At 38.0% G+C, this 20,726-nt stretch overlaps 1 protein-coding gene across 1 annotated transcript in view; it reads right to left on the bottom strand.

The window, feature by feature from the left end:
* Nucleotides 1-20,726, bottom strand: part of CLINT1 (clathrin interactor 1) — an 84,351-nt gene that overhangs the window by 25,449 nt on the left and 38,176 nt on the right. The window contains exons 2-6 of the mRNA XM_026696679.2: nt 10,975-11,079; nt 10,056-10,152; nt 8,375-8,483; nt 7,315-7,479; nt 3,829-4,006 (exon numbers count right to left, since the gene is read on the bottom strand). Of these exons, the coding sequence (XP_026552464.1) occupies nt 3,829-4,006; nt 7,315-7,479; nt 8,375-8,483; nt 10,056-10,152; nt 10,975-11,079 (654 nt within the window). The remainder of the gene's footprint in view (nt 1-3,828; nt 4,007-7,314; nt 7,480-8,374; nt 8,484-10,055; nt 10,153-10,974; nt 11,080-20,726) is intronic.

The raw sequence follows: 20,726 nt of genomic DNA, 5'->3' as shown, positions 1-20,726 counted from the left end.
TGATGCTAACTGTACTGCTGGGATTGGGGCTTCTGGGACGCCACAGGTATAGCTGGCCTTGTTACTTCTGATCAGCATCTTCGCCAGTTAAGTGCCACCATAGATGAAGATCTTAGAAGGGTCGAAAATCCATTCTTGCCTTGCAAACTTCTCTTACCTCTTTATCTGAGGTGGTCTTACAAAACCGCAGAGGCCTAGACCTCTTGTTTTTGAAACAAGGGGGACTATGTGCTGCTCTTAAAGAAGAGTGTTGTTTCTATGCTGATAGCTCAGGAGTTGTCCTAGATTCCATGAAAGAACTAGACACCAGATTAAAATTAAGAGAAAGGGAACGAGCTTCACAACATACTTGGTATCAAGGACTATTTAACCTTTCCCCATGGTTAACAACATTATTATCTGCTATAGCTGGTCCACTTATCCTTCTCTTGTTGGCATGTACCATTGGACCATGTGTGATAGGTAAATTCTTAGAAATCCTTAAAAGAAAATTTGGCCAAATTGATTCGGATTTATACTCAAAACAAAAACAAATTAATGCGCTAATAGAGAAAAAGGCCCTCTTGCAATTCTCCCTCAGATTCCATGACTCTGATAACGAGTTCACCAAAGATGCTGCCAAAGGGGAACCACGAATTCTCATGAACCTATGACAGGATGAGTCGGAGGACCTAGACTGGACATAACAGTGAGGATAGTGAGTAAATAGCCCCAAAACAAAATAAAAACAGGGAGATGTTGCAATATTACCCAATGATCCAATGATACCATACCTGCTAGGTAACACGTGTAAAGCTATGATTGGTCAACATAGTGAGGCAGGTAACAAAACAACCAACAACACGTGTAAAGCTATGATTGGTCAACATAGGTATTACCTTATATGGTCAGTATGCCTTATATGGTCAGTTTCCTTATATGGTCAAATATGCAAATACATAGCCTTATATGGTCAAATGTACCCAAAAGGAATGTTTCCTCACACACCCTAAACCCCACCCTAAACTTGCACAATAAAGAGAGGGGCAAAGTTTGCTCTGGGCTTCCTCCCCAAGAACATGCCTTTGTGTCCTTGTCTTCATTGCCTCTGCGGAGAAGCCCGTCTGGGCAGTCAGTCCAGGCGTGGGCTACCAGCTGACTCCTCATCCCTGCAGTGGGACCAGCAACTCATCAACTGGTGGCTACCAGCTGACTCCTCATCCCGGCACTGGGACCAGCAACTCATCACAGATTACAGAGAAAAATAATATGAGGGCCTAAGAGCACCAACCAAATAAAATAAGAATAAATACACCAAAGATTCTTTAACTATTCTGAAAGAAAGAAGCCCTTACTAAAATACAGGAAAAGTTCAAGCCACATTATAGCTGTGCTGTTGCATTGCAACACAATTATTCTATTTGTTCATTCACTCATATCCTACTTTTAAATACAAGAAGCATTTCCAAAGCTGCTCACTAAGAAGTGTTAAAACAGATAATCATAAAACAAGCAATTTGAAAATATACCAAATAAAACATCAACATGGAATATAGAAAGGAAGTGAAAATAATCAGCAAAACTACCCTGAAATCACTATTCAATTTGATCAAACTTAGACTTAACACCCAAAACCCAACTGCCAGGCAAGGAACATTCCAGATTTAGGGCAAGTTACAGGATAGGCCCTGTAATGATATAATTTCCATAAACTTTAATCATTGGAGCTAAACAGGATTAAGACAAAATCTGAAAGACACTAGAAGAAATGCTGGACAACTCAATTTTATAAATGCTATGGTTAGAATATAGCAAGCCACTAAAGCACACAAATTCTTTTTGTTGAAGTAAAAAGAGTAAAGTTCTGCATACACCACATGAATTAAGTTTTTTTCATTATAATATGTACTACCTGGAATACATTTTGGGACAAGTGTTATTTTAAAAATATATGCTACAGCTTAGTAGTAGAAAATATTACAAATTTCACCAAAAACTATTTTAGGAAAAAGTTTAATATTAGTAAATATTATCACAAATATTAGGCAAAGTTAGAGAGTAGTCAAATTTGGAGCAGGCTTTAATAGAAGCGAGACTGCAGTCTATCGACGAATCAGTGAACCTTACATTTGAATCTGTTTGTGCTTGCCAATGTTTAGAAATGCTAAGAATACTCATATAGTATAACATATTTTTAAAAATATTACATATTATATATTCATAGATAATATAATACTAATTATATATATATAATATATAATACTAAAGAATAGCAAAAGCAATACTAAAACAAAACAGATTTTACTTTGTTCCAGGAAAGAACTTTGTATCTATAAAACTACCAAAAACTTTTTAGGGCTATTTGATACCTTGTAACCTTCAACTGGGTGAACTGGTGCATCACAGAAAGCAATTTTCAAATCAAATGGGCTAACTTACAGAAGTCCAATGCACTTAAACCATGTCTGTTCATCATTCTTTACATGTTGATTTGTGGTGTAGCCAGATCAAGTCCTATGCAAACTGAGGAAGCAGTTGTACGGATATATTTTGGTATCATCTCACCTTCCATATGACTACTATAAAGTAGTTTTCAATTGAGCACATAAGGGTAAACCCTGACACATCCTGAGCTGTAAGGTGAATCATTACAGATCTGGACATATCGAGAAGACAGAAGCAGCAGAACCAACTCATGCAATATTAGGCTACAGGCTTTTGTTTTGTTTTTGTGCCCGGTCTTATGAAGGTATTTTTTTTTAATAGAGAGGCAAGGCTGACTGCCTGAAACAGTATACACTGAAGCACAGTCTGGGGCTAAAAGTTGGCTGGTGTCAATCAGGAATGACGGAAGTACAACTGCTCCATCTAGTGTGACAGGTTGTCAGGGCCTTGGAAGATCAAATTAACCACAATAAAGATAACTTATGCTTAAGAGTTGCCCTAAAATCACAAGATATGCTTACTTGTAGAATTCATGAAAAAGGAAAAGACCATTGTAATACATACTGAACACACAAAGATTACCTATATTCTGGAACATGTATATATTTTACAGTAAAGTTAAGGCAATAACAGAGACCACAGAAGGAAGCACTTCAACATTTCTCAGTATCATCAGACTTGGCGCATGCTAGGTTCAGGGTGCAAACAGGCACCTGAGGATGCAAGGGAGGGGAGCAAGGATTGGAGGGGGATAGGGGTATGAGGGAAGCGTAGTGAGAGCATGTATGCATTTTTTTCAGGGTTGCGGGACACATGAGCGTGATGCAGTGAAGCTCCCAGAAAATTACAGGGTATACAAATGGTGGGAGCGGCTCAGAGAACATGCATGTGTGATCAATGCGGTGGGAGCACAGAGGAGCTGAGAGCTGGTGTGCAAGGGAGGAAGATTTACCCCAAGAGCTTGTGATATTTGCTGGATTCCCCACTGATTTTCTGGGGAAGCCAGCAGGGAAGGTTGCAAATAGGGATCATGTGATTATGAGGCATCCAGTTTGTGGCCACCTGATTGAGGGGGTATGGGGACGCTCAGAACTCTGAGGATCAGTCATAACCACAATTCTTTCAGCACCAATAGGTGTAAGTTGAACAGAGTTCCGGAAAATATTCAGGTTGTAGGATAAATTGGGGGAGTGAACCTGGAACCCAGAAAAAGAAAATTACAAATTGCTTCCATATTGCGGCCAAGAAAACTAACATATTTCATGTTAAAACACTAGATTATGAACCACTTTGAAGAAGATGCTCGACACAGAAAATGTAATTTTTCAGTAAACAAATATTTAAAAGCTCATTAAAAGAACCATTACAAGAACTACATAAAAAGAAGACTGATGCCAGAAATACCTGCATCTCTCTGGAGAATCCTCCCTGTCTTTCCTTCGAAATTTGCTGATGGTGTCATCAATTGTGCTCCCAATTTTATCACTCAGCTCACCTAATTTATCGCTGAAAGGAAATCCACCTTTGTTTTTATCCCATTCCTCATCCCATTTTGACTTAGGCTCAGCATCGTATCTTTCACCTACATAATGTAAACAGTCAAATAATGAAAGAAAAGAAAAAAAGTGATTAACCCTAAGATACTACTACATCTAGCAGTTTTACTCATGATGGAACTTAAAACTGAGTTAAAAATAACAACAGAAAAATGTTAAGCGTTTTTACAGAGCTGAATTAACACATTATTATTTATTATAATATAATATAATTATTATATTATTATTATTGCTCATAATAATGCTCTATTGCCAGAAAATATAGTTAAAAGATGTTATTGCTGACAAATATGCTAAGCTAAACACCATAAAAGCAAGCAGAAAGGCATCTTTCTGCCCAACAAAATGAGGCTCATATAAAGCATGTATGACAAATAAAGTCCAAATATAATAAATGTTTATTAGTACACTTTTAACCAGGCTGTCACGGGGGTCTCATACCAAACCCTGCAAGACGGCAATATTTCTAGCCTCAGTTAACAATTTTAAATTCTCTTCAAAGTCTTTAATGACGATGCAGCACATTATCCCCTTATGTGCTAGTTAGGAGTTTTTAATTTCCCCATTCTCCCACCCTCACCCCACCCCTTTCCCCCAATAGCTACATAAACAAAATTTGCTTTGCAAGAGAGCCAACTGGCTGTGAATTGTAATAGAAGGTGCCAGTTTTCCTCAGTTATTTTTAAATACAGTTTTAAGTGGTTAGATTTAATTTCCATATAGTTTAGTAGCCAAGAGGGAAGATTTAAAGCTGAATATAATCCCTTGCAGATTTATTTAAAATTCTCAAAATTGTGATTTTGTTTGCCAAATTCTTTTAATTTGAAAAAAAAAATACTGGCCAAATACAGATTATTTCTCATATTAAAATCCTGTCATTTGTATCATAATAATGCAGAGTAGCTTCTCATTTAATTTCTTTTGGGGACAATCCATCAAACAGTGGCCCAAAGAATTTCAGTTATAATTGCCGAGGTATACCTACTGATACTAGATTATGTGCAATATCACTTTGTTTTATATCCGTGAACAAGCACTTAGCCCTGTTATACCATAGCACGTGTGCTAAGAGTAATAAAATATGAACTCATACATTACTTACATTTGAAAATTACTCTCTGCCCACTTCCATTAGCTCATGGCAGGTTAATTTTCCCAATCTGAAATTACCAAGTCCCCTCCTCTGCTCACACAGCTTCATTTATATATCGCACCACATGATCACAAGGTACACAACATCCATGGAGACAATATGGCCACTATCCTATCCCTTGTCCCCTGCCTCCATTTGTGTTTTACTTTCTTTTTAGAGTCTTTTTACATGAGAAGCTGGCCCTCTGCAAAGCACCATGTACCATCTTGAGTTACAAGACTGCCTCTGGGTCTCCTTCACAGACATTTTTGGGGAAAAAAATAACTGTTAGTGACAGTAGCTGAGTGCTTTGTTAGAAAATATGCTTCCATATCCAGAAAAAAAGACAGGATAGGAAAGAATAGAATAGGAGCATATACAAAACTGCTGCAACCTTGAAACAAACGATTGGATTTTAGAAATTCTGACAAAGTTTTGGATTATTCACGGATTGCTGAAACAGCCAACTAACCCTCCTCCTGCCCCCCGGTTGGTTGCTCCAGGTTTAGGACGAAATGAAGTTTGGAGGGCTTCTGAAGGAGTTTATGGGCTGAAGAAAGCAAGACAATCCAGAAGAGCCTCCTAGGGTGATGTTTTTTATTGGCCTCTGGTCTTCCAATCTTCTCTTTTCCCTCTCCTCTCTTCTCCTCAGCAGCATCAACAGCCACTGTCCAAAGGAAGCCTCTCAGCCTCATTTTTTTCTCACTTTTCCACTCCTGCTTGGAACAATGATATCTCTACTGGACACGTCTACTTATTCTATAACATTTTATTCTACAAATATCTGAAACAAGTGCATTTTAGTTTGATCATGGACCATCAAAACCATCTGTACTATACATGGAATGGTTTATGTATGGACAACTGCAGCAGGAGCTAAATGTGGCATTAAAAAGCAATATCATCTGCTTACTTTCTCTTCAATGACTGTGTTCATGTCTTTGTGTTTTTTTTACTAGCTCCAACTTTGATGGCAGCCACTTTATGACAGTACAAGGACTGGCCAATGAAGGAGTTGCTTCAATAATTTTTGCCTACGGGTAACTTTCTTTATTGTAACTCTCTAGATGAACTGAGTATAATTCACAGAATATGGCCAATTATAGTTCCATTTCCCTCAAGATCACCAAGTGGATTCATCAAAACCATTATTTCAAATCATCAATACTTGTTTGCACACAAGCACAGGAGAGGCAATCGATTGCGTCCATCCTGGCTGAGGACTGAGTTGAAAACTTGGAGGAGCCATCCACAGTGGGCGGAGCTAGGCTAATCAGCCTTTGGACAGACTCAGTCCAATCAGCTAGGACAAAAGCAACCCATTACCATTACCTGACCTATCACAGTCTTACAAGGAAGAAACTACATGGTTGTATTCCTCTTCACATAAACCAAGCCATCATGAAAAAAATAATAATTATTTCAATATTAGGTAATAAATCTTCAAAAATGTGAGAGTTCCTTTCCTAGATAGGTAATCCCTGTTCAGTAACCACTCACATGGTGCTGAGGAGATTTAGGATTAGTCCTGGTAGTTGCAGCCATTGAAGCATCCCAGCAGTCAGGTGGCCACAATTCAGGCACTTGGCAACTGGGTCTGAATTACAATGTCAGAAAGTCCTGCAGTCACATGATCACCATTTGCAACCTTCACTGCTGGCTTCTACAAAAAAAAGTCAATGGGGAAGCTAGCAGGAGGTTACAAATGGTGATCATGTGATGTTCCATTGTGGGGTTTGCCTAATGAAAGCAACTGGAACTGCTACTGCAAGATGGAATGGACATGTGATGTTACGCTTTATGAGCTCCCAGTTCCAATTACCATCACTAACCGAGGATTACTTGTTCCATCCGAGACACAATAGTTTAAGTACAGTATATCAAATTAACTTCATTCAAATTACTATTTGTTTAAGGGTGTATGTATCCATGCACTATGTGTCTGTTTCACCTGTATTTCATAGTTATTTTTTGTCACACGAATATGCAGCTTTGGATCATTTCTTCAATAAATCAATGAACAAGTATAAAATTTTTGATTCATTTGTTTAATTAAATTCTACTTTTAGGACTTATATGTGAAAGATCAGGTTTCAGATCATATTTATGCAGAAATACTGAAAATACAAGAGGATTCACTAACTTTTAAATACTATTGTATGTCACTAAAGTCACCACCTGTCCTCTCCAGGATGGACTTACTGTATCTGAATCCTCCAACACTGTCTGAAGAAACCCCAACATATTTATCTTTGTTTTTCTTTGCCTTTTTCCTTTCTTCACGAAGTCTGTCATCATCCTGGGCAAATTCTACCATTTCTTTCACTTTCTGGCGTATATTTATACCTTGGTCCTTGCCATTCTCATCTGAAAAAAGGAGCAAACAAAAAGAAATTGGGAACAATATTTAACCTGAAGCATTTGAAAAATGTCTATATAAAATGAACTCATGAACTGCTAAGGTTATGTATTCTAAAGCAATTTTATTTATTGAATATAAGTTATACGCTTTGTAACTAATTTTATAAATAATATTTCATCTTAACCTAAAGTGACAATATTAGAGCACAATTTTAGTTTCTACAGTTTTCTAACCTACACTGAACTACTAAAAAGATCACTTTAAAAAAGTGAAATATATGATGCTTAAAAACACATTTCCTGTCAGTTCTAACCCACTGAAAACAACTCTGCTTCTCAAGTCTTTAGGAAGAGGTGGGGTATTTGAAAAGGAAAAAAAAATGCTAATTGCTAGCTTTCTCTCTTGCTTCAAATCTGTATTTTTAAAATCTTATCAGCTAAAGTGCACTACACACTAAAATTTGCTCCACCTCTCAAAGCCTCTTTTTTATTCAGAAAAAACAGTGGCCTTGCTGTCTGAGCACTGTAAATATTATTTAGTAGGAGGGGAAAAATCCCTACCTTCAAACAGATGTGTGTGTTTTGGAGCTCTAACCTTTCTTCCCAGATGATTAAAGCTATTCCTTTATATACACCACAGGGAACAAGTCTCTAGTGCATATTTTAATATAAACCCAAACACTCATGTTGTGTTGGTTCTGTTGTTATTAGCAGGTCTTTTCTGCAAGTTCTTGTCTTCACTAATTAATACTCTAGGGCCCCACGTCTTGGATTCTGCAGTCTTCACACAACCGGCAACAGTCACATTCTAATTAGAGCAGGGAAGCTTCTAAGCTGGTTCAGGTGACTGACAACTCCAACAACTGCTTTAATTTGCTTATAAGATTCTTCTATAGCTCACCTACAAAGTGGTAATTTTCCAGGGATCGCAAATCATAAATGTGTTCTCTGGCACTTGTAACAACACGCTCTGATCCATTCCTTATGAGGTAAGATAGCAGCAGCAGAGACTATAAAAATACAAAGCACCTTATGACTGCATGAAAAATGCCATCAGTATTTTAAACTGCAATGAAAAGCAAAGCTTAAACGTGCAATAAATTAGAAAGAAAAGTAGGATTCATTCTGGTAAAAATGAGCCAACTTAAAAATGTTACAGAACTACTAGCAATACTCCGTAGATGTAAATCTGTGTTTTGCACTAAGACAAAAGAATAAATGGAGAACATTAATTCATACGATATTTGCCTGAAGAATGATTTTTTTTTCCCTAGGAGAAAAATTGCAGTTAAGGCAATTTGGGGAAAAACGTTCTGAACTTTAAAGACTGAAACAATTTTCTTTTGTGTCTCTTTTTTGCAATTACTTTATTCCCCAGTGTTTTTCCATTTAAAAGCAATTTTACAGCAATTTTTCTATGCTGCTTTCTGCAGGAAATGTGTTGATGTATAAAATTCAGTATTTTCAGATAAATATAAGCAAACTTCAAAACAAAAATAAGTTTTTAAAGTATGTTAATTCTCTAAACTTCCTGCAGCTTCCAGAATTTGCCTCTTCTTGAAAAACTAAAGCCAAGGAAACAAAATGAAACCCCTCCCACATGCATAGAAGTCATTCACTGTCAGCAGAAAATGTCTATAAATTGTAACTGAAAGTAAATAGATCATTCTGTGTAGTCTTAATATTGAACAAAATGCATAATAGCATTAAAATTTATGTACGTACGTACATATGTAGTATGCATGTATATTTAAAGCCAATAATCACAATACAAACAGGCATAAAGTTCCTATTTTTAAAAAGTTAACAGCTTCAGAATTGTGTAGACTGTATAGATTTTAAATTTAAAGCCTTTTAGTGCAGCAAGATACTATGAAAATATGGCATTACGCATACTTGAATTTTACTGAAAGTATAGTGGAAGAGCAAGTGTAGAAGAAATAAAACTGAATTGAACCAATAATGGGAGTAAAACAAAAGATAACCAACTGGTTCTATGCCCAGTAAGATTAAAGAATATATAAAATGTAATAAATGCCTGTGCATTGAAAGGGAGAAAACAGAATATATAAGAAGTATCAGAAATAAATGTTGAACATTCCTTTAACAACTTCAAATTGATTTTTTAAAACGAACATTCTGAACAAATATTTAAAATTGGGTCTCTCAATAGTGGACTGCTAGGAGGGATTTAGAAGATCAAGTTACAGAGAATCCCTTATTTGGTTTTTATTAAGCAATAAAAGTCAAAATTGCTAGGAGGAATTCAATTAAAAACCTTTTTATAAAAACAACAACAGCTCCCTCCCCCCAAATCCCCTGGTTTTCAAAGCAGACCAGTTTCTTAAAAATGTGTACTGAAAAAGAATTAACTTGATTAAAATCAAGTTCTACTAATTGCACACAGAGGATCTAGAAACCTGTGAAGTTTAGCATGGATATTATGTTAATGAACGCACAAAACTGAGTTAATTGCCAGAGGACACTGTGGTAAAATTAAAACATTCAGATGTGTTTTTCAGTAATCTAAGTTTACACTAAAATTTTAATAAATGAATGCAAAAAGTCACTACTATACATACCTTATAAACTCTCCTCCAGTTCTTTTTATTGTCTTTTAACATTCGTGTCCAAAGCATGTTCATAAGCTCTGGAAACTGTTCATACATAAAAGTAGCCCTAGAAAAGAAAAAGATGAAAATGAGGAAGAACAAGGAAGGAGAAAGAGAATTATCAATGGTATTACTTTATGTCAGAACTTACATCAGACAGCAGGTGGCAGACTTGCTCTGAGTTAAGCCTCCCATCAGCAATTAAGAGCTGTGGACCATTTATACAGAAGTATTTCATATACAGACTTAGCAATGCCAATGTCTTTCCATTGGCAATAATGAAAAAATAAAAATAAACGAACCTTTATTATTTTAGTCCAACATGACATTCATGTGTTCTTTGTGGGAAAATATGGTTGTGAAGGAGCCTCAATATTTATATTTGAAAAATGCATTACAAGATCCTTGTCCAAAAGAAATATTACGTGCTACTTAATCAAAGGAACACAGGTAGTTCTCGTTTAGTTACCACAATTGGGACTAGCCATTTAAACAAAATGGTCACTAAGTGAAAGAGGACCATGCTTATAATCTTCACTGGCTTTACAGTCCTGCGAAGGGCTTAAATTACTTTTTCATCACCACTGTAACTGCAAATGGTCACTAAACGAGGACAACCTGTATTTAATAGTAGTTGGTTGTGATCATTCTTTTCCATAATTAATACACTTCTCTCCCTAATTTATTTATATCCTTCAGGAGCGATGAAGCAGCAGTGGCATATATACTTAAAGATGTATCTTTCAACGGAGCTGAATCATTTACTCTATTTTTCTTATCTTCATCTTTAAGTGCTCTGGTTTTATTGTATTGCGAACAGTTGCTGGGGTGCATCCACAGTTTCGTTGTACAATGACAATAAAGTTCTTCTTATCTTCTTATTACTTACTTGGCAATCTCTCCCATGAGCTGTCCTGAAGGTCCCCATGGATCATCATTGGTTGCTTCTCGAACCTTAGACTCAATTTCAGAATAATTCATAACCACATTGGTGCTGTACAGAACAGAATTAAATGCAAGCACAAAGATTAGCATCAAAGCAGAGAAACACATGAAAACTTAATCATGACACTAGTGGGGAGCTTAACCTCGGCAGGGTGAGAAAGTAAACGTCTTTAGTAGAAAACTACCCTGAGGAAACTGGAACACATTTATCTATCTTTAAGAAGGTTTTACTATCCCATTAACCTTCCGGAATATAGATCAGAGATAAGGGGTTACATGAGATTTGGAAACAGTCCAGTTAAAAATGGCTTTTGGTTACAATTAAGAGAAACTGAGCTGCTTGAAGAAGGCAGTAGCAGCTCCAGGCACAGCTACTTGCTTTCTATCACAACCCCCATAAAACTATCCCCTATCTTGAGTGGAATCAGGTGAGAAGTGTGTTCTTTTAAAACCACTGCATTGTGAAAAAGAAGATTTGTGTCTCTTCTTAGCAGATTCCTGTCCAATTACAGAAGGGGGGAAAAAAAGAGTAGAGCATTGTAATAGCATGAATATAGTCTGAGCAAGGTTGAACAGTATGGCAAAATCCAAAGAACCACTCCTTTACAGAAGAACTGTTAATCATCTTTGTACTCAACATCTTGTCTCTAAGAATTTTTGTATCAACTATATGAAAGGTCACATAAAAATGGCTTTTTCTTTCTATTTCTCCACAGATCCCGATAGGGAAAATTTGTCTAATTAACATACTTTAAGTTTTTTCTTTCAAATATGCATAGGAAAACAGATTAATCTCTATAGGATATAACAGTTAAATAGATGGGAAAGCAAACAATATGGTTGACTCACAAGTGTTTCACAAGAATTTCAAAATAAGGCTCACATTGCAGCCGGTAGATTTGAAATATGACATAAAATTGCTGCTCGGTAGGACTAGGAACAGGTATATTTATATCCTTATTGAAATTCTCTGATATGTGCTCTTAAATCATCCTAATATTGGGAATATTTTTTTAATTTACATTCAAACAGTCATGTACTCAATGTCCTAATTCTAAGAATAAGAAACTCCTGTGATGGAAAGATAAGATTTTCTAAAGAGTTATCTTGTGATAAAACAAACCAGATAATTTCCTGGCTACTGCCATCCAACGTAAAATATTCCTACTCATTTCTTGGTAAATGAAATAACGAATGTATAATACAAAGTTTGCATCATACTTTAGGCAGAGATTATATTTATGGATATATATGGATAGGTATGGACAATCACATATATTCTCCTTAGTCCTTGCCTATTTTTTCAAGTGACTGCATCTGAATGTAGGGACTATTAATCTGTTTTTTTAAAAAAGTGAAGTTACACTTTTAAAGAAAACAAAATTTTTGTATGTGTGTTGATAACCACAGGCCAGCTCCCGATCTCCCATTCCTCCTCCTATCATTTAGGCAGCAGAAAATAGCGCTCTTTCAATCAGATTAGATACTGGGTCAAAGATTGCCTTGAGCTAAACTGATTTTACAGACTTGACTGAATACATACATTACTGATATGCTTGCTTTCACAAACCATTGCCCAATTTCTGTTAAATTGTTTTGGGAAATTGGTGAAGCTAAATTCTGCTACTTCAAGTTCTTACAGGCATTTGTTAATAAGAGACAACCAAAGTTGAACTCAGTCAAAGTAGAGGAAATTATTTTTAAAAAGTGTCTATGTGGAGCACAATAATGCTTTCTTGAAGAGGCAGGTTTACAGAAAGGTATTTTTCTACAGTCAGGCCTACTATTGCTAGCTGCTTTCTACTTCCAGTAGCAAAAGTTTATCAGTTACAACTGATGCACCAGTAGCAACTCTAGAATCTGAATCTAAAGAGTAAACAATATATGATGATAAATGATATAAGGGGGTTCCTGGAGATTAAATGCTTAGTTAAACTGCTGGCTGGATTCCCTTTTTGAAGAAAGTAAAATAATTGTTGGTCAGTAATGAATTTAATTGAGCATCCTTTGGATCTACTTTACAAACAAGCATGCCTTTACAGCCACGAATCATTGCCTGTTGTACACCTAAACACTACTCTAGAAAAATAAGACCGTTTAACCAAGGACTGTCTACTTCCTGGCAGAATAGGAAAGAAGTAGAATCATTGTGGAACTGCCACAACTTTATATTAATAGTCCAGTCAACAGTTTCTGAACTTGAACCATACATACTCAACCTATCCTCTGATGACTACATCTCTCACCTTAAATGAGCTAAGAAAATTAGGACTAGTGTTCCTTTTGGCAGGGAAATAAAGATACTGGCTAGATGTGCTGGAAATGTTCAGAAGTATGATATATTAAAAAAAATTGCCCATACCTTGTAAAACTAATGAATTTATTATTATTTATTATTATTATTTATTAAAACAACTTTAGCAGGAGAGGTATCTTATAGGTCCTGTCAGGTAGGAAGTGTTGCCTAACAGCAGGGTCCAAGAGGAGAGCTTTTTCTGGTGTGGCATCCACCTGAAAGAAACATCATCAATCTAGTAGTCAGCTTGGCCCTGACCCTGTTGGCCTTTTTCAAGGCCTTAAAAATACAGTTATGCCAACAGCCATGGAGAACCACGACTGTCGTAGAACTGGTGCAGTATCTTGTAAGTTTTGATGGATAGAAAGCTTTTACCTCTACTGCAAATGTTATATATTTTTGTATTTATAATATGCTTTCTACATTTTTTCCTTGTTATTAAACTGTTGCATTTTCGTTTACTATATTGGTATTTGTCTGTTTGTAAGCTGCTCGCAGTTATATATGAGATGGACATCAACCTAAATTTGAATAATTTCAATACCTAGAATTAATACTTAGAACTGATTTTTTAAATATCTAGAACTGATTTTTCAGACAGAGTTTTTCATTGTTCATATTGTAATCTTATAAAATTTGGAGGTACAATAACAGTTGGGATTGACACTGCTTTAACATCCCACCCCTAAAAAAATCCTCCAAAATATATTTGTGTTAATACTGAAGGGTTTAGGGTCAAAGGCTAAAATTAATTTTTCTATATTATAGTTGGCCAATCTAAATAATCCAAATCTGCTTTATTTTGATATAATTGTCAGTCTACAAATGAAACTATTACATACCTCAAGATTATATCAAAATAAATCAGATTTACACAATAACAATTAAAACTGCACTTATTCACCACTAAAACTGGGCCATCCAAACACCTCCCTCCCTTCATCCTAATGTTCTATAATCCCCTTTTTTCTACAGGCACATATTAACCTCATGCCAATTTTGATTCCCATTCATATGGAACTGGTTTTCAAGACAGGCTTCAGAGATTTTGTAGCTTTCAGCACACAACTTCCCTTGTCTAATGTAAGAAATACCTGTAGATCAAATGCAAAAGGTTCTGTTTTTACAACCTTTCCCCAAGCTCTTGTTTGAAGGGCTGGAGGAAAGACTGGAAGATGAAGTGTTTCCTCCATTTCTTTAAGTTAAATGCTTAAGATTTCAAGTCATGCAGGAAAGAAAAGCCACAAGCATCCATTAACACACACACACACACACACACACACACACACACACACACACCCCTCTATCAGTCACTTTAGAAGAAAAGTTCCCTGAGTAATACAATATGTGAGGTACTTAAAAGATTGTGAAAGTTGAAAAACAGCACAAACCCTAAATTACAAACAGCATGGGACACAATGTATTTCTGAATCCATCTTGTTGTAAAAATATTGTTCTCAGCAAACAAAAGTACTCGTAAATTCCAAGAAGAGATTGAGCGCACAAAAAACTAATAATCTTGTAGTCACATTTCATTCAGCAACAAATGTAAACTGGGAAGGGAGGAGGAGGGAGTAAAAAAGAAAGAGGGTTGTGTAGTTTGGCTGCGTTCCAGGCCATTTAAAAATAACTGTTTCTAAAAAGGTGGAAATCTAGTTTTATTCTTCCTTTCCCATGTTTTCTATGGCCCTCAATCCATGCCCTACCCATGATGCCTGTGACCTTTAAAGCAGAAAAAAATTTACTTCCAGATGTGAGGGGAAAAAGTGACTGGTTTGACTGCCAAGACTTCCTGTGATTGATATAAATTTGATATCTGAGGACACTTTCAGACACCAGGGGAGGGGGCTCCTGAATTAGTTTATCCTGGGCCTCTTCCAAAGAATCCGGTTGGACTTCATGGACAGAATTCTTTGCAAATATGAATGTGCTACATAATAGCCGGATTGACAAATGGGCTGTGGACACTTTGTGCTTAACGCTTGCTAAACTCCAAGATGCTGTCTGGCAGAGGCTACTTTTTTTTTTCTCGTTCTCAATTAGAATCTTCATTGTAAACCATTTTCTTAAAAAAAAGGTTCATCTGAGTAAAAGTAGAAAAATCTGGTTTCCCACCCCGGAACTGTTTCAACAAAAAGTACAGGGGTAAAGTCACTGATGTAATAGCAGTAAAAAACAGAAATGTAAGCTTATTTTGCAGAGATCTGCGTTAAATTAACACAGGAAAAATCCCGAGCAGGTTATAAACTAATGACTCACAGTTCATGCACAAGGCTCAAACTTCCTTTAGCTATTTCTAGATAAAAGATGAATCCAACCAGTTCAAAGTTCTTGTACTTTATTTATGGTTTAAGGTAGAGTTCCTCAATGTTTCCGGCCTTGTGGACCGGCAGGCCGGGGAGGAGATAGTTCCATGTGAGCGGATGGCAAGTCCATGCACACAGCTCCATTTGTGCAAGTATGCACTTGTGACTGACTGCCACTCACACAAAGGGAGTGTGCGTGCACATGCTCACCTGTTTATGCAAGTGAAGATACATGCATGCTTGCCAGCCGTTTCTGCGGCCTGATTGCAAATCCCTCAAGGCCCATTAGTGGGCTAGGGCCCACATGTTGGGGGGCCCTTGTTCAAGGCATATGCTGCAAACAACAGGCTTTCTGTTGACAGTGGATTCCTCTACTTCTTTTTTAAATATTATTTATTGTTTTATCATAAAAATAAAATACAAACAATAAAACAAACAAAATGAAACAAAAACTTACTTTCACCCCTAACCACCACAAAAAAAGAAAAAATAGAGTACAAAAGAGGAAAAAGCAATCAATTAAATTTAACATTTAATATGGAGGATTCCTCTACTTCTCACCTCAAGAAGTACCAGCAACCCAAGTCTCCTTGCTTTATCAAAGTTAAATTGGTACAATTCCAGGAAGATTTGGGTCCTTAGCTTTGTTTGGATGATCATCATAGTTAATTAAGTATCATTATTACTTTGTTTTGTCTCTGATTATAATTTGAATTACTGCATGCCACCCAAAGTCCTTATGGATTGGAGCATCTTCTAAGTACTGTACTGTTAAATAAATAAATGAAATGCATGGATATATTTATCTCATGGTAAACATTTATTCTGTTGGGATCTGCCTTGTTATTTCAATTCTACTTCCAAAGTAGAATAGCTACTCTGAAGCCATCAGCTGAATTCAAGCTCTGTTTCCAATGAACTAGAATAGGCGTTGGCTTACCTGAACGCAGTTTCTCAGCATGCCTTGGGATAATCCACACGTATGAGTTGAATCTGCTTTTCTGTCCAGAGACTGAGTCATCAATCTTTGCCATGGCTCTTCCTGTCGGGGCAGGAAGCCCCTTAGCCCCAGTCACGACGAAGGCGCAGCCATTTGATCATCTTCCTGTGGCATTGGCTCTGCCTCCCACTGGACCAGATGGTTGCCAGGGCGGGAGTGGATTATCCCAAGGCATGCTAAGAAACTGTGTTCAGGTAAGCCAAAGCCTATTCTCCAGCAGGCCTTTGGGACATATGGGACATACCAAAGCTGGCAGTCCCTATGGGCAGGAAGAAGTCTGGTCCTGTGCACTCCTGTCTGTATGCACTTGCTGTAGCATTCTTCTGCCAAAGGCCACCTCTGCTGAGGTGTGTGTGTCCAGTCTGTAGTACTTTACGAATGGAGATGGGGAAGAACATGTAGCCGCCCTGCATATGTCCTCAAGTGAGGCTTGGGTTGCCCAGGCAGCTGTGGTAGCTACACTTCTGGTCAAGTGAGCTGTTACCTTTCTGGGTGTTAGAAGGACCTGGGTCTCGTAGGCCTTGGCTATACAAGCCCTGATCCAGCGGCCTATAGTTGAAGAAGAGACTTTAGTGCCCATTGAGGATGGCTGAAACAAGATGAACAGGGCTTCAATTTTATGAAACATTGATATACATTTGATGTACCTACGAAGAGCCCTCCGACCATCCAATTTGTGCCAATTTGAACCCGTATAGGGAGCAGAGGCCATGGTTCTAACATCTGCTTGCCACTGTTGTAGCCACAGCAAATGAGAAGTGATGTTGGAGGCCAGGGCCCTGGTGGAGAATTGGACTGCATGCAGGAAGGAGTCAGCCGCAAATTTGACGGCCGCTACTAGTTTGTTGATGTCCTGATACATTCTGATTTCCTCAGCGGGATTCATAGGCTATAATTGGTGGAGCCAGAAGAGGGACGTCCTAGTGAAGGAGGTGGCCGCAGCTGCTTTAGCCACCCAGGCGTTGGTTGGCCTGGTGTGTCTTGCGGAAATTTTGTTCCGCCTTTTTGTCCTCTGTCTTAAGGGCCTCTGCTATGTCACCTGAAATTGCAGAGGGAGAGACCAAGGACACCAAAAGTTTGTCTAGAGGGGGAAGTTGAAGTGACTCAGAGGAGCCATATTGAAAAAAAAATCATTTCCCTCCCAGAGTGGGGAAGGATCCTGGCTGTGCCCATTGCCTCTGAACTACATCCAAAAATAACTTGGGACAAGGAAGGAGAATTGTAGGTTCAGAAAAAACCCTGCTGTTAGGCCCCTGAGTGTCTGCTAAAGCAGTTGGTATAGTGGGCAGAGGATCAATTTGGGTAGTGGTCCTAGCCTTGTGGAGGAGGGATTTAAACAGCCCCGGACTAAACAGACCTGTGAAGGGGGGTGGATCAGATGATAGGTCCTCATCTTCTGAGAACCCCTGTTCTCCCTGAACCTCCTCCTCCATCCCAGATGTCCTGCTTCTGATGGAGTAGGCTGGAGAGGCCTCTCTCTGGTGCCTGGAGGAACCCATGGAGGCCTGATATTGCACTGACTGCAATGGCTGAGGATCAGATCTGGGGGAAGAATGGCTCCTCTCCCTCAGGGAGGAGGCTATCGCATGAGAAATGGCCTCAGCAATAAGGACCTTGAGATCTTCTGATAATTCTGGAGCCACTCTTTTTGCTGAGCGCATCCCCAATGCAGTTGGAGTAAAGGTGGCCTCAGGCGATCTAGTCCTGTCTCTGGTCTGCAATTCTGCAGGATGAGGAAGCATGCAATCAAAACGTTATCTCTGAATTTGGATTTCCTCAGCAGGAAGGATAAATTCCTGCTCTCTATCTCCCTCTGGTGACCAAGCCCCGAAAAGTGCAGGCAAGCCCTGTGCTAATGGCTGCTGAGGGGAGGAACTAACAGGCCTTGGCTGGGAGGAGGAGGAATACCTCTCTGGTCAGCTTGCTTCTGAGCTCTGGAGAATTGCTTTTCCAATGCCTTTTGCCTTCTTTCCTCTGCTCTTATGTGCTTTCTGGACTAAAGAGTCTTTGCCTTTATCTTGTTAGCAGCCTCTTTACTTGCAGATCTGGCCTTCCTGGGACTCTGCTTGGATCGTTTAGCATCGTGGGCTCCATGCTGCAATTGCCCAGATTGCTGGGAGGAGAGCTTTCTCAATCCTCCAATCCTGCTGCTCCAAAGGGAATTAAGGAAGCCTTCCCTGGGTTGTGACAGTGGCGGCTCTACCAGTCTCCTGGATAGCCTGCAAATCTCGCCACGTGGCCAAAATGGCCCCTGCCGGACCCAAAAATCAGCTGGAGGTTGCAAAAGTGAAAGCAGCTGCTCCGGAGCTACCTGGTTAAGCCTGGGATCAAAATGACATGCTTGAGGTGATCGCGGCGAAAAAACAGAGCAGGCAGAATATCCAATTGCTGCCTGTTTACAATGTTTTGGATGCTTTAGGGCTTTTTGCAAATCTTTGGGAGAATCCACACTTTAAACTGCTGCTTTCTGCTGAAATTGTTGCCAGGTCTCTAGAGGGTCAAGACTGAGTCGTGACTGGGGCTAGGGAGCTTCCTGTCCCAACAGGAAGAGGCATGGCAAAGATTGATGACTCAGTCTCTGGGCAGAAAGGCAGATTCAACCCATATGTGTGGATTATTCCAAAGGCATGCTGGAAAAGTACCTTTTCTACAAATCAGGACCTTGGCTTTCATTAACTATCAAGCTTCAAATATGAAGAATGTAACCTGTCTAAGGAATTTATTAGTTGATTTTGTACCAGCATTTTTATCTGTCAGTCTACCTCATAGGATTGTTGTGGTGAGGATAAAAATTAAAGGAAGTCTAGCTTTCCCTTGAATTCCTGGAAATAATGCAAGATATAATTGCAACATTAAATAAAATGCTTATATAAATAAGATACATTAGTGTTATTTCCCAAAGTGCAAGAATGTTTCAAAAGTGGAACAGTTTAATATTTCCCTTTGTCCACCAATTCTTACTCAAAACTGGTATCTCATTTTAAAATTTTAACAGCAGGGAAAGCTAGGTTTTGGAAACTTAAAGTTTCCCTCATAGTTAATTTTGCTTCTGGATTTCTGATAATTAGTCTTTTCAACTGTTTATCTAATTTATACATTCCAAATAAACTTATCCTTTTCCTTAAGAAAAAAAGGCATATATCAATAACTGAAGCATTTCCCAAGAAGCACAGTTCTATGATTTAGAAATGTCTGTCATCTAGCAAAAAAAGCACCCAGAACCATTGAAAGAAGGGCAGAAGAATGCGTTAATCAGAAGCATCTCCCAAGATCCAAAACAGTTTTTCATCGAACAACAGGGAGGGCAAAAAGAGAAAGAGTGGTTGAATGAAGTTTTGTCCTTTTACTCCCTAAGAACAGATTCTACCCTTCGGACATCTGTCTACAAGCCAACAAATACAATATGGGGAATGTACACAAAACCAATATTGTAGATGAGATAACCCAGTTAGGCATCTTTTTCTCCAGATGTTTTGAGCTTAAAGGTCCCTATTCTTTTGCTCTTAATTATGTCAGTTGGACAGATTAAATTGAGGGCCAAGTATTTAGAGGACATTATTGTTTTATTCTAGGGAAAGTTTAGAACATGTGCCAATCAGTATCAGGATCTGATAGAGTTTTGAAAACATTTAAGCCCTTTCTTAACACAACAACCGTGGGTTGATTGCCTAGCTAGCTAAACCCCAATACAATTTGCCTGACATTTTAGAAACTCAAAAATAATAATCATATTTTACATACACACCACATCATGATTCCTTATCCTTTTCTTCTGTTATACAGGACATAAAAATAATCCCAATCTTGAATTAGGATCACAGCAATGTCACAGTTTTATGGGGTGGCTATTTTTACCACAATTCCCCAGAGTGAATGAGTTGCCTATATTGGAATATCTCTAGATATTTTCTAATTTGCCTTTCCTAGAAAAGTCTATTCATTCCTTCAAAGAAAAAAAATGGCCACACTTAGGATTTTGCAAAGAAGTATTGTTTTTGGAAAATGACCTAAATTGCTAAATTCCAGAAGACAAACCTCTTAAAGGATCCACATAATCAAAAGGAAGCAACTTCTGATTAGGGATTAAATGTATC

This window comes from Pseudonaja textilis, chromosome 2, assembly GCF_049901715.1.
Source record: "Pseudonaja textilis isolate UNSWEBS1 chromosome 2, rPseTex1.2, whole genome shotgun sequence".
Lineage (NCBI taxonomy): Eukaryota > Metazoa > Chordata > Lepidosauria > Squamata > Elapidae > Pseudonaja > Pseudonaja textilis.
Note: the sequence above shows the minus strand (reverse complement) of the source record. Positions and strands in the feature narration are given on the sequence as shown.